Source organism: Saccopteryx leptura, chromosome 5, assembly GCF_036850995.1.
Source record: "Saccopteryx leptura isolate mSacLep1 chromosome 5, mSacLep1_pri_phased_curated, whole genome shotgun sequence".
Lineage (NCBI taxonomy): Eukaryota > Metazoa > Chordata > Mammalia > Chiroptera > Emballonuridae > Saccopteryx > Saccopteryx leptura.
In genome coordinates, this window is record NC_089507.1 from 80,928,024 (window position 1) to 80,941,485 (window position 13,462).

The 13,462-nt window shown below is 38.6% G+C and overlaps 1 protein-coding gene across 5 annotated transcripts in view; it reads left to right on the top strand.

Annotated features, from left to right (window-relative positions):
* Window positions 1-9,919, top strand: part of RAP1GDS1 (Rap1 GTPase-GDP dissociation stimulator 1) — a 153,123-nt gene extending 143,204 nt beyond the window's left edge. For all 5 annotated transcript variants that reach the window (XM_066387293.1, XM_066387295.1, XM_066387296.1 and 2 more), the window contains one exon: window positions 8,083-9,919. In XM_066387293.1, the coding sequence (XP_066243390.1) occupies window positions 8,083-8,210 (128 nt within the window). In that variant the 3' untranslated portion in view covers window positions 8,211-9,919. The remainder of the gene's footprint in view (window positions 1-8,082) is intronic.
* The last annotated feature ends 3,543 nt before the right edge of the window (window positions 9,920-13,462 follow it).

The following is a 13,462-nucleotide window of genomic DNA, read 5'->3' on the forward strand; positions in this document are numbered from 1 at the left end:
CGTTCATTGAGCATCTATATAACCAGTATTTTAAATTCTGCATTCAGTAGATTGCTTTTTTCCATTTTAATTATTTTTCAGGAGATTTGTACTGTTCATTTGTGACATGTTTCTCTGTCTCCTCATTTTGGCAGCCTCCCTGTGTTTCTGTGTATCAGGTAGAGCTGCTGTGTCCCCTGGGCTTGGTCAAGTGGCCTAATGTAGGAGGTGTCCTGTAGGATCCACTGGACAGCATTCTTGTTCACCTGAGCTGGGCACTCCAAGAGCAGCCCCCTGTTTGGGGTATGTATTCCCTCCTGTGGTCGTTCAGCCTCGAGTGCTGCTGGCACATCAGTGGGAGGAATTTACCTGTAAGCCAATCAGCTGAAAGGACTGGCCTCAACCACCATGGAGGATTAGCTGTGTAGGGGCCCACACCACGGAGCAGGATTTACTTTATCAGGGCTCTGGTGTCTGCTGAGTCTGCCTCATGAGTGTATCACTTGTGGGGGTGATTGGATGATATGTCAACATGGTCTGAAGCTGTCTACTGGGTGTGCTGGCTCTGGGCCCTTCCAGGAGATATAGGCCAATGTCAGCCACCACTTGTATTCTGCCTAGGGCCACCCAGCATGAGCTACAAAGCAATCTGCAGATGGCTGCTACTTGTGCTGGGCTTGGAGGTACCCAGGCAAGGCCGAGTTGCAAATCAAGGCCAGCTGCCACTAGTACTGGGTCTAGGGCCACTCAGAGGGCAACAGGGCATGCTGAGGCCAGATGCTGCTTGTTCAAGAGATTTTAGGAAAATCTGAAGCATGAGCCAAGACAGGCCATTTGTATGGAAAAGCCAGTGGAATCAGCTTGGGTGGGCCCTCAAGTTGATGGGGGGGGGGGGGGTACCTTATGGAATCACCAGGGTGGGGTGAACGTGACAGGTTAACGGAGGAGACTTTGATATGGCACCCCTGCGGGCTCAGTGTAGATGTGGCTGCTTTATATCCTTAGTTGTAGAACTTTGGTTTCATGTGGTTCTGAATAATGGCTATTCTGTAGTTTAGTTGTATTTTTGATGTGGTTATGGGAGGATTGGAGTACTGCATTTACTTATGCCGCATGTTGACCAGAAGCTTCCATAGGGGTACATTTATTTATTTTTATTAGTTTTTGTTTTCTTTAGCTAAATACCTAGAGTTAGAACTGCTAGGTCATATGGTAGATCTATTTTTAGTTTTTTGAGGAATCTCCATACTGTTTTCAATAGTGGCATCACCAATCTACATTTCTAGTAGTGCACAAAGGTTCCTTTTTCTCCATATCCTTGTCAGCACATGTTGACTTTTTCGGTTTTTTTTTTTTTCTTTTTTCATGTTGACTTTTTGATAATAGCCTTTATTACTTGTGTGAGGTGGTATCTCATTTTGATTTTAATTTACTTTTCCCTGACAATTTGTGGTGCTGAGCATCTTTTCATTTATCTGTACCATATGTCTTTTTTGGAAAAATGTCTTTTCAGATCCTTTGCCCATTTTTAAATTGGATTGTTTATTTTGTTGTTGTTGAGTTGTATGAGTCTCATATGTTTTGGATATCAACCTCTTGGATATATTGTTTGCAAATATATTCTCATTTAGTAAGTTGTCTTTTTACTTTATTGATAACTTCCTTCACTGTGCAGAAGCTTTTTAGCTTCATGAAGTTCCATTTGTTTATTTTTGCTTTTGTTTCATTTGCTTGAGGGGAAACATCCAAAAAGGTACTACTCAGACTGATGTCAAATGATGAACTACCTACGTTTTTTTCTAGGAGTTTTATGAATTTAGGTCTTACATTTAAGTGGTTAATCTATGTTGAGTTTATTTTTGTATATGGTGTGCGAGAATGGTCTTTTCATTTTTATGCATGTATATGTCCAATTGTTCCAGCACCACTTGTTGACCAGACTGTCGTTACTCTATTGTATACTCTTACCTCCTTAATTGATGATAAAAGCGAGAATTTATTTCTCAGCTCTCTATTCTGTTCTGTTGATCTGTGTGTCTGGTTTTGGGGGCCAATACCATGCTATTTTGATTATTATAGCTTTATAGTACAGTTTGAAAGTAGGTACCAGGATACCTCCAACTTTGTTCTTCTTTCTCAAAATTGCTTTGGCTATTTGTGGTCTTTTATGGTTCCATATACATTTTAGAAATATTTTTTAAATTATGAGAAGAGTGTCATTGGTGTTCTTATAGGAATTGCATTGAATCTATAGATTGCTTTGCATTGTATGCTCACTTTAATGATATTAATCCTTCCAGTCCACGAGCACAATATATCCATATCTCTTTGCGTCCTCTTCAGTTTTCTTCAGTGTCTTATAGTTTTCAGAGTACAGGTCTTTCATTTCTTGGTTAAATTTATTCCTAGGTATTTTATTCTTTTTGATGAAATTTTAAGTGGAATTGCTTCTTCTGATTGTTTATTAGTGTATTAGGCACACAGCGGATTTCTGTATATTAATTTTGTATTCTGCTATTTCCTGGAATACTTTATTATTTATTATTTATTTTTGTTAGATTCTCTCGTGTTTTCTATACATAGTATTGTGTCATCTGCAAATAATGACAAGTTTACTTTTTATTTCCAGTTCGAATATGTCTTAATTCTTTTACTTGTCTGATTGCTGTGCCTAGGACCTCTAATACTATATATATTGAATAATAGTGGTAAGAGTGGGCATCTTGTCTTTTTCTTGATCTTAGAGAAAAAGCTTTCTCATATACCACTGACTATAATGTTAGCTGCAGGCTTGTCATATATAGCCTTTATCAAATTGAGTTTCTTCTGTACCCACTTTGTTGAGAGTTTTTATCATAAATGTATGTTAAATTTTGTCAAATGCTTTTTCTACTTCTGTTGAGAGAATCATGATTTTTATTCTTGGTTTTCTTGATATGATTAATCATATTAATAGTTTTGTCGTTGTTAAACCACCCTTAACATATCTAGTATAAATCCCACTTGATTATGGTATGTGTGTATGTGTATATATATATATATATATAACTTGATCATGGTAAATATATATATTTTATAATGTGTTTAATGTACTGTTGAATTCAGTTTGCTACTATAGGCAGTCTCCAGGTTATGAACAAGATAGGTTCTGTAGGTTTGAAATGTTTAAGTATTTATATGTACAGAGAGATAAAAATAAATACTGTGTTAAGACAAACATCTCTCTAGGTTTTATTTAATAAGTAAATGTACCCATTCCAACTTACATACAAATTCAACAAGAACAAACCTACAGGACTTATCTTATTCATCCCAGGGACTACCTATATTTTGTTGAGAATATTGGCATCTGTGTTCATCAAGGATATTGGCTTGTAATTCTTTTTCTTGTAGTATATTTGTCTGATTTTGGTATTAGGGTAATGCTGACCTTACAGGATGAAGTTGGAAGTGTTCCTTCCTCTTCAGTTTTGATTTTATTTTTATTTTCTCTCTTATGCTTGATGACTCTTACTTGGGGCTTGTTAACTTACCTTTTCAAAGAACCAGCTCTTAGTTTCATTAATCTTTTCTATTATTTTTCTTTTATTTATTTCTGCTCTAATCTTTATTATTCCCTCTCTTACACTTTCTTTGAGTTTTGTTACTCTTTTACTAGTTTCTTTAGAGATAAATTTAGACTGTTTATTTTGGATTTTTCCTGCTTCTTGATATAGGCTTGTATAGCTATGAACTTTCTTCATATAGCTGCCTTTGCTGCATCCCATAAATTTTGTAAGTTTCTATTTTCATTTTCATTTGTCTCAGGGCAGTTTTTTATTTCTTGTTTGATTTCCCTTTTTGATTCATTGGTTCTCTAGAATCATGTTGTTTAAGCTTTACATATTTTTGTTGTATATTTTTACAGTTTTCTTCCTGTAATGGATTTCTAGTTTCATGCCACTGAGGTCAGAAAATATGCTTGATATAATTTCAATCTTCTTGAATTTACAGAGGTTTGTTTTGTGGCCTAGTGTGTGATATACTCTGAAAAATGTGCTGTAAATGTCTTTCAAGCCAAATTGCTCTCATACTACTCCAATGGAACACCACCAAAAATGTCTGATTTAAAAGTGGGTAATGGACTTACATACAAATGGCCAGTGAGTACATGCAAAGATCCCCAGCATCACTGATCATCAGGGAAATACAAATCAAAACCACAGTAAGGTACCACCTCACAGCCATTAGGATAGCTATTATAAAAAACAACCCATAGAAAATAAATGTTAGTGACAATAGAACCCGTGTACATTGCTGGTGGGAATGTAGAATAGTGAAGCCATGGTGGAAAAACAGTATGAAGGTTCCTCAAAAAATTAAATGTATAATTACCATGTGATCTCGCAATTCCACTTCTGTGTGTGTGTATTCAAATTAACTGAAAGCAGGGATACTTGTACAACCATGTTTTCACAGTGTCATTATTCACAATAGCCAAAAGGTGAAAAATCCCCAAGGTTCTTTGATGGATGAATGGATAAACAAAATGTGATATACACATAGAATGGAACATACAGCCTTAAGAAAGAATGAAGTTGACACATGCTAACATATGGATGAGCCTTGAAGATATTATGCTAAGTGAAATATACCAGACACAAAAGGACAAACATTGTATGATTCCACTTATATGAGTTACTTAGTCAAATTCAAAAACAGGAAATAGAATGGCAGTTGCTAAAATCTGGAGAGATGTATGATTGGGGAGTTACTGATACTGAGAATGGAGTTTCATTCAGAAAGAAGATAAAGGTCTGCAGGTGGATGGTGGTTGATGCTTGTATGGCAGTGTGAGAGTATTTAACGTCCCTGAACTATACACTTAAAAATGGCTAAAATGGCAAGTTGTATATATTTTTACATTTAAAAATGTGTCAACAATTATGAACATGCTTGAAAACAAATGAATAAAACAATCTCAGCAAGAAAACAAAAGAAGCAAATGGAAATTTTACAACTCAAAACTATAGTACTGTACTCGATATAACTCAGTGGATAGGTTCAGCAGCAGAATGGAAGGGGCAGAACAATCCTAGTCACCCAGTCTGAACAACACAGACGTTATAAACGAGATAAAAAATGAGAACCTCAGAGACCCCTGGGATATAACTAAAGATCCCATATTTGTGTCATTGCAGACCTGAAAGAAGAGGAGAAATAGGGTGGGCCTGAAAAAGAACCTGAAAAAATATTGTTATAAAAACTTTCAAAATATCCAAAAAAAAGAACCTACAGATTCAAGAAGTTAAGGAAATCTTAAATCCCCCAAAAATTCATGCTGGGACACATTGTATTCACAAACTTTTGAAAACTAAAGACAAAAAATCTTGAAAGATAGAAATGACACCTTATCTACAGGTGAAAAACAAATAGGGAGACGGTGGATTTCTTGTATGAAACCACGGAGGCCAGAAGAAGGTGGCACAATAGTTTTCAAGTGTTGAAAGAAAAAAGCTGTTAACCCAGAATTCTACACCCAGAGAAAAGATTTTTAGAAATGGAGATATGAAGACATCCTCAAATAGAGTAAGACTAAGAGTTTGTCACCACCAGACTATCCTAAAAGAATGACTAAAGGAAACTCTCTAACCAGAAAGGCAATGTGTAAGAAAGAAATCATGGAGCCTCAGGAAGAACAACAGAGCAAAGATGTTGATAAATACAATAGAATTTTCTTTTTGGGAGTTTTCTGAATTGTTTTGAGATTGAGAAAATTAGTTTCTAAAGTGATTCTAAATGTATACAGAGGAAATAACTGTGACAATTATAAATGAAAAAAAGTAACAGTACTAAAAGAATGGTCAAGTAATCTAAAGGAAGTCAGGAAAAAGAAAAAAGAAATAAAAACAAAAAATAAAATTGCAGGCTTAAGCCACAATACAATAGTCATTACATTAAATGTAAATGGTCTAAACATACTAATTAAAAGAAATTGATAGAGTGGATTAAAGCACATGACCACAGGCTGATCCTTGATGATGGCATACGTGGATGCTGACAGAGCTCACCCCCTCCGAAGAGCACATCAAATGTATACCGATATTTAGAACAGTTTCTCCTGAGAGACAGCTTTGAGCCAGTGAACAGCTTCTGCACAACAAGCAGAAGAGAGGGACCACACAGAGAAGGTTGGAACCACAAGAGCTGTCCTGGAGCTGAGAGAACAACCCTGGACTGGAAGAACTTGTGAGTGCCACCGTTTTCATTTATTCTGAACATGGATAGCAGGTCACAAGCATCATCTCAGTACTGGCTGACCTGCAGGGTCCCCAGCCACACCTCCTAGAGCTCACTTCAGCAGAAACAGGAGGGAACGTAGCACACACACAAGTGGCCCTCCGCCCAGGATCCAGTAGGTGCAGCAGTGTGTACACATGGCCCCTTCCCATGGAGAGGGTGCAGAGCCAGCAAACACTGCAGTACCTGCTTGCAGGTCCACTTTGTCCAGAGAAGGTACAGAAATAGTGGGGCACTGCTGTGTACTCACATGGGACTGGCCTTCCTGGAAAGGATGTGGAGCTAACCAATCATTGCAGTACCCACCCACAAGGCCCTCCCTCCTTGAGTAGAGAGGTGCTACTGTGTGTAGGCACAGGGCTGCCTGACCTGCAGAAAGGGCAGAGCTAGTAAGGTGTTGAGATGCAGAGTGACCCTGCCTAGACCCTGCTCTGCCAGTGGACAATTAAAGCAACAGGGCATGCAGGCAGGCAGGGCTGAGGGCACAAGAGCTGCATCCCTGTGGAGAAGGGAGCAGGACTAAGTGCTGCTCTGCACATGCAGACCTGCCCCACCTGGAGAGGGAGATGGAGCTGGTAAGATGCATGCAAAGCAGCCCATCCAGAGCCTACTCTGATCCCAGATGGTTAATGCAACAGGGCACACCGAGAGCACACCCACCAGCCCCGTCGACATCAGGCAGCCCCTCCCAATTAGAAGGGTAAGGAGGCACGCATAGACCAGGCTGCCCCACCTGCACCCACAGGCCCGCCTCAGCTGTAGCCAGCCTACCAGAACGATTCAACACAGCCTACACAGAGACTCCTCTTTGAAGACTGGAGAGAGCATTCTGTCCAATTCACAGGAAGAAACAGAAAGTCAAAACAAAATGGGGAGACAGAAGAACAGGCCCCAAAGACAGAAATAAGAAAACACTCAAGAGAAAACCCGTCGAAATTGAGATAACTAATTTGCTTGATGAACAATTTAAAGAAACAGTCATAAGGATGCTCAACAAACTTGAGAGTACAATAAAAGAACTCAGCACTTCAACAAAGTGATAGAAAATGTAATAAAGACCCAGTCAGATGTAAAGAATGCAGTAACTGAAATAAATACATTAAAAGAAATCCACAGCAGAGTAGTTAGTTAATACAGAACAAGTGAGTAAGTTTTGAAATTAGGAAGTGTGAGATCTTCAACTTTGTTGTTCTTTTTCAAGATTGAGACCCTTGTGATTTTGCGTGAATTTTAGATTGTTCTTTTGTAACCAAAAATACTTGTTCTAGGTTTGTACCTCAGTCTCATTAAAGTAAACACATCAGTTTGAGAAATGCTGATTGCTTTAAACTTTCTGGGTCCCCGTCTTACCATGTAGTAGTTCTCAGAGTCTTAAAAGTCCTGCATTTTCTTGTAATTAAGGTTAAAATAGAGCAAGAAAAGCCAAAAAAAAAACAGGAAAATAGAACATCGAAAAGGGACTCTAGTGTGAGGGACCTTTTTATTTGCCACAGAATTAATTTGAAACAGATCTAAGATTTTTCTATGTCATTAATTTTCGTATTTGAACTATATAACTAAACCTTGAGATCATACAATGAGCTGTGTTTAATTTACCCATATCAACCTTAGACTGTAAAACCTGAGACCTATTTATCTTTAATGTGGCCAGTAAAGGTTCTCCAACTTTTTTTATATTATTATCTTAACACATCTCTAAAGACCATCTGTCTAGGCTACTACTGTGTCTTTTTCCAGAATTGTTTCTACTATTATGGTATCATCCAAATAAACATTTTGGATATATATATATATATATCTGTTATCTTGGTTTTTGTCTTCCAGAATCTCTACATAAGGAAGTACAGGATTTGGCCTTTCTAGATGTTGTATCCAAACTTCGCAGTCATGAGAACAAAACTGTTGCCCAACAGGCCTCAGTCACAGAGCAGAGACTTACTGTGGAGAGCTGAGGACTGCCCCTCCCTGACACACGGCATCATCCATCTCTGGTTTCCCCTCTGTCCTCCATCCAGCTGCCTCTTCTGCTTCATCCTCCTCCATATCACTCGTGCATGCGTGTAATGTTTCGGTACCGATTGAAGAACTCTGTAGGTACCTGCCCAATAAGATTTCTAAACCCATAGTGTGAACATGAATTTGTCAGAAAGAAGTCTCCACCCATAACTGTTCTCTTGTATTCCTGTTGCTTGAGCTCCATTAAGTAGAATGTGCATGTTGTAGTCCTATGATGATGTAAACTTGGTACTACATAATGACTTGCTCCTCACACTTGGTAAACTACATAATAATGTACTGGTAAATTAGACACAAACAAGAATGCAGCAGGATCTGTCTAGCTTATTAAAGATGATATTGAATAGTAAAAATAGCTCCACTTTTTTTGGTGCTTGGTAAGCACAGTGACCAAAAAACTGTATAGCTATTCATTCATTAGTCCTACCCTCTAATGTCAAACTCATGGTACCTAGCGTTAAATAAAATCCAATGCTCTCACTCTTTACCCTATGGTTTCTCCTTCTTCCTGACTATATAGACTCTTGAAACTGCCACAATCTTTGGCAGAGCTTCCTGAGGTTTTTAATTTCATGTTTAATTGGCTGTCATCAGTAGCCTGATGTTGAAAACATTTGTAGTTTTCAGCATGAAACTAAGGGGTTGAAGAATCTCTGTTAGACTCCTACATGTTGGTTTTTTGGCCATATTTTAGATTATTACATATGCACAATTTCACCTCAGAACTTTTTCCATCAATTAACCAGCATTGTCTAACACTTGTCTTTAAAAGTCACTTTTCCATTTGTTTTCAACTAAGGAAATTGAGTATAGCTCATTGGAGACTGGATATTTTTCCTGTTTTTCATCCTTCAGCTCAAAAGCCAGAGGTTTCCTCTCATAGTCTTTTTAAATCTTATATTAGAACTAGCAAGACATAGGAAGAAAAAATAACAACTTTGTCTAGACTGAAGAAAGGAAGCAGGTTGTAAAGCCATAGTGGCCAGTCCGGTTCATTTTGCAGATGGCCTCATTCTAGGAGCCACTAGGGTTCCGCACACCATTTTCCGCAGAGAACGGCCGTAGACCGTTAAGACTCTCGGAGAAGATGACAGTGCTAAGACTCAAGAGATGAGAAGACCTCCTTGGCGAGATAGAATGTATTCTTCACTGCCATACCACCACCAAATGAATTTTTAGAGCTTTGAAACAATCTTTGTAACTTAATCAAAGCATCCCTGTGACATACCTGCCTTCTCCCCACGCCCAAGTTTGACAGATACTGGCCGGAAGGTAGACTGGGCTTCAGCACGGAAGGACTGCAGGACAGGAGAGAGGGTGGCGGGCTGCAGAAGCGCCTTCCCTTCCAACGTGAGGTGGGGTACATCTGTAGGGGATCCAAGTTGGACTTTTTGACTCTGAAACAGATATAATTCAAGAAAGTTAAAACCCCAGTGAAGGTAAAGAACCCTTTGACTGATTATTCCCTTTGATGTCCGAGAAAGGGACTGTTCAATGCCACACTTTACTGTAAGAATGATCTTGTCTACTGTTTTCTCCTGGGCTGGATAGTGAACTATATTTTATTATAGTTTTGAAAGACATCTGTAATGTTGCATAATAGACTATCCATATTAATAACTAAATAAATAAATTATATATCAAACTAATGGCATTATTTGGCTTGTTTGTATATTTTATTTCCATCTCCTAGAACAGTGCTTACAAAATGCTGGTGCTCAGTATTTGTTGAATGAATTCCTAGTTCCATGAAACTTTTCCAGTACCTAAACGAAGTCTAGACAGATTGCTAGAAAAATTGAGATTTAGATATCTAACTTCAGAGAATCATTTTTTTCTTTTTCTTTTCTTTTTTTGATGGTAGGTTCTGTCCCCATTGAAAAGCATTATATAGAAGACCTCAGAACAAAGGCATCCAAAAATCATAGATTTGAGAGAAACTACCATCTGGGCCAGCTGCCAGCATTCAGCTTGCTGATATGCTAGAAACTCTTGTCTCCATCAAAACAAAGTGCAATTCAAATCGCCAATTGTGCGGAGAGACTGATGCCTGTGCCCCTGGGATGACAGGCCCGCCACTCTAGGCCACGTGCTGGTACACCACAGCAGTGGGCAGGAGCCTAAACAATACTATCCCTTACTTCCTATGGCTTAACGGGCCACCTTTAAATTAGCTTGCTACCCACTAAGAGTGCCTTGTCAGGGAGAGAATGGGAGGAACAGCACCACAAAGCTTGAATTATTACCGAGAGCACAGATGCAAAGCAAAAAAGCCAGAAATGAGAGGGAAGAAGATGTCTGAGTCTAATGCACGGGAATGTCCTCCCTCCTACCAGTGGCATGAGCTCCTTGGAATCCTGTTAACACTCAACCAAACAGTAACCTCATTGTACTCAAAGCAAAATTGATTAAATAATGGCCCATCATCAGTGTTTTCCTTGCTAAAACGTGTTTTAAGCATACTGATAACAATGGAGAGGTAGAACAGAATTCTTCCATTCTGAAACAATTTCTTGGAACGAATAGAATGGAGCTCTCAGATATAAGCATTAGGGTGATAAAGTGTTCTGAGAAACTGAACATTTCAAAAACCAAATGCTCTTTGGTGTCATGAGAAGACTTACTATCTAATTCTGTCTGTTATTTAGGTGAGCATTACCCTTTATATCCAGCTGTCACTAGAATCAGTAAGCTTAAAAGCTACTTCTTAACTCTAGGAATCCATAAAGTTTGAATTATACAAGTGTTTTAACACATTGTTGACCGGCAGTTTTACACAGGAGTGACGTCACCGGCTATTTTTTCGTAATTGAGCATGAAAGTGAAACAATCTAAACTTTAGTATACTTTATATATACATAATGAATTTAAATGAAACTTTGTACATATCTGCTACATATTCCATTTTATACATTATATATTTTAGTAATTTTTTTGGTGTGGTGTACTGTATAACAATCTACGTGTGATGGTACGCAACATGTTTTGCAAATATATCTGGTTTTGCTGCGCTTTTCTTTTGAAACACACATTTTACACATTCTAGTTGGATTGAACACGACGAAGAAAGATTTTACAATATCCTGAATACGTATGTTCAAACTGCGAGCAGTTTGAAGATAGTCCAAGTTTAGACAGCTGGGCACTGTGATTGTTTTTGTTCACTGAATCTTCGCTTTTCCGACCTCACGCCTGGAGGCATGGGAAGAAAAGGAGTCCGCATGAGAATATAGAACGGTGTGCTGTTTTTCGAACTTCAACCCGCAGGGCAAAGAGTCACAAATACAATTATCCTAGATTACCCTGAGTTTCAAAAATTGAAATAGGTAATGCAAGTGCAAACACGAGTTAACTCGTGAGCGGTCAGCAATGTTAAACACAGTGATATTTGGGACAAATCTTCATAGCTGTAACCAGGAAAATTGAGCTGGTTTATTTTTTTCCCCCAAAATGAGATATTTTACTTTACATACATAATAATATACTATGTAGCTTCATAGATACATGATTTATAGGTGTGTCCAAAATGTGATAATTATTTTAGTAGTGTAGTAAGTGCGAAGAGGAAGGTCTTTGGATATTGTCTGATGTGTACTCACGTCCTGGTTCTGTTCATCACTAAATTGCTTAAACTCTCTGGGCCTGGTTTTTTCATTTAATACAATGAGTTGAACAATCCCTACTTCCCAGGGCTCCTGTGACAGTTGAAACAGAGATTGAAGGTAAAGTTGGATAGAACTGTGTGATACCTTATGGCCTAAGCTACACTCACCTGTTCCCCATTGCAGGGTTCCCAGAACACCCAAATGGGAGTGTGTCTGTCGATAGTTTGAGGAGCACCCGGTTATCAATGATAATGCCAAACCCCTTGCTTCCTTCCCCAAAGACTGAGATGGCCAGGTCTGCAGAGCAGCCTTGAATGCAGGCCCCCACTAGTACTTGCTCTTCTGTCTCAGCTCTCTTCATCTAGCTCAGTAACCTTAGGTTTCATTGTTATTAAGTAGCACTGTAAGCTTTTGTGTAAATATAGAAACAAAAACTCCCTTCCCACTTTCAACGCTGCCTGGTTATTTATCAGTATACATACCTGTTCATGTAGATGTCTTTTTCTTAAATATAAATGGTATGTGTTTTGCATGAAGGCAGGGGTCGCTGTACTCTGCATCCTCTGGGAGAATCCACTTGTGATGGCCTGTTTGTCATGATATTTGACTAAACAGGCAGAGTCCCTTTTATGGTGGAGGTTTTCAAGGGTAACTTCTTTATAGGCATGAACGGTTGGCTACAGTATTTGAAGGGGGGAAAAATGGGCCTTGCATGGAACTTATGTTCCTTCCTAAATTTAACTAATTTTTTTCCTTCTTTCCTTCTTAGTTAACTTTTAAAAGTCAATTATTTTCCTTGTCCTCACTTTGTTTCTTCCTAGAAAACAAAATCTTCTTACCCAAATTTTTTAGCTGTGGCCACAGAGATTTTAATCTAATGGCATTTCAAAAATGGATATATACTCCTATTTATAACACTAGATAGGAACTTGGTATAATGACAATTCATTTATATACTGGAACCGATATCATTAGATCAAGCTTAAGCCATGGAGGTGTTGATTGGCACCCATGACCTCCTGATGTCTGTTCCCTCAGTCCCTTGCTTTCCTACTGCCTGCTGTCGCTTTTGCCCAAAGAGAAGGATAGAGTCTTCCATCTTCCTATGGAAACGAGGACCAGAGGGACTTGATGAGCAGCCCTGTCCTCACAAGTGACTGCAGTGGCTTCTCGGGTCCTCAGCATGATAAATGCAGTTTTCAAGGGATTAAACCGAGCAAGTCGGTGGTTAAGGCATGGCCGTGGGGCTCAGGTGAGAAGTGACTTGAATCAAATACTCTCTGCAACCTGAAAAATAAATGTGTCTTTCCCCTTCACTCTCGACCTCAGAACACATTTTTGGAATTTGTGCAGGCTCAGAAGGCCGTGGTTTTTCTGGTAGGCACGTGTGCAATTTTATTTTAATCTGTTTAGCCATATAGAGTTTAAACCACATTCAATGGTATATAGAATTTCATAGTGTTTAATTGGTTTGGGTCACATATCTAGAGAATTTTCCACTTCAGGATTAGGTTATAAGAAAATTAGCTAGACTTTATTTTATTCTCAAAAAAGTAGAAAGCCTAGCCCTCTCATACTTTGAA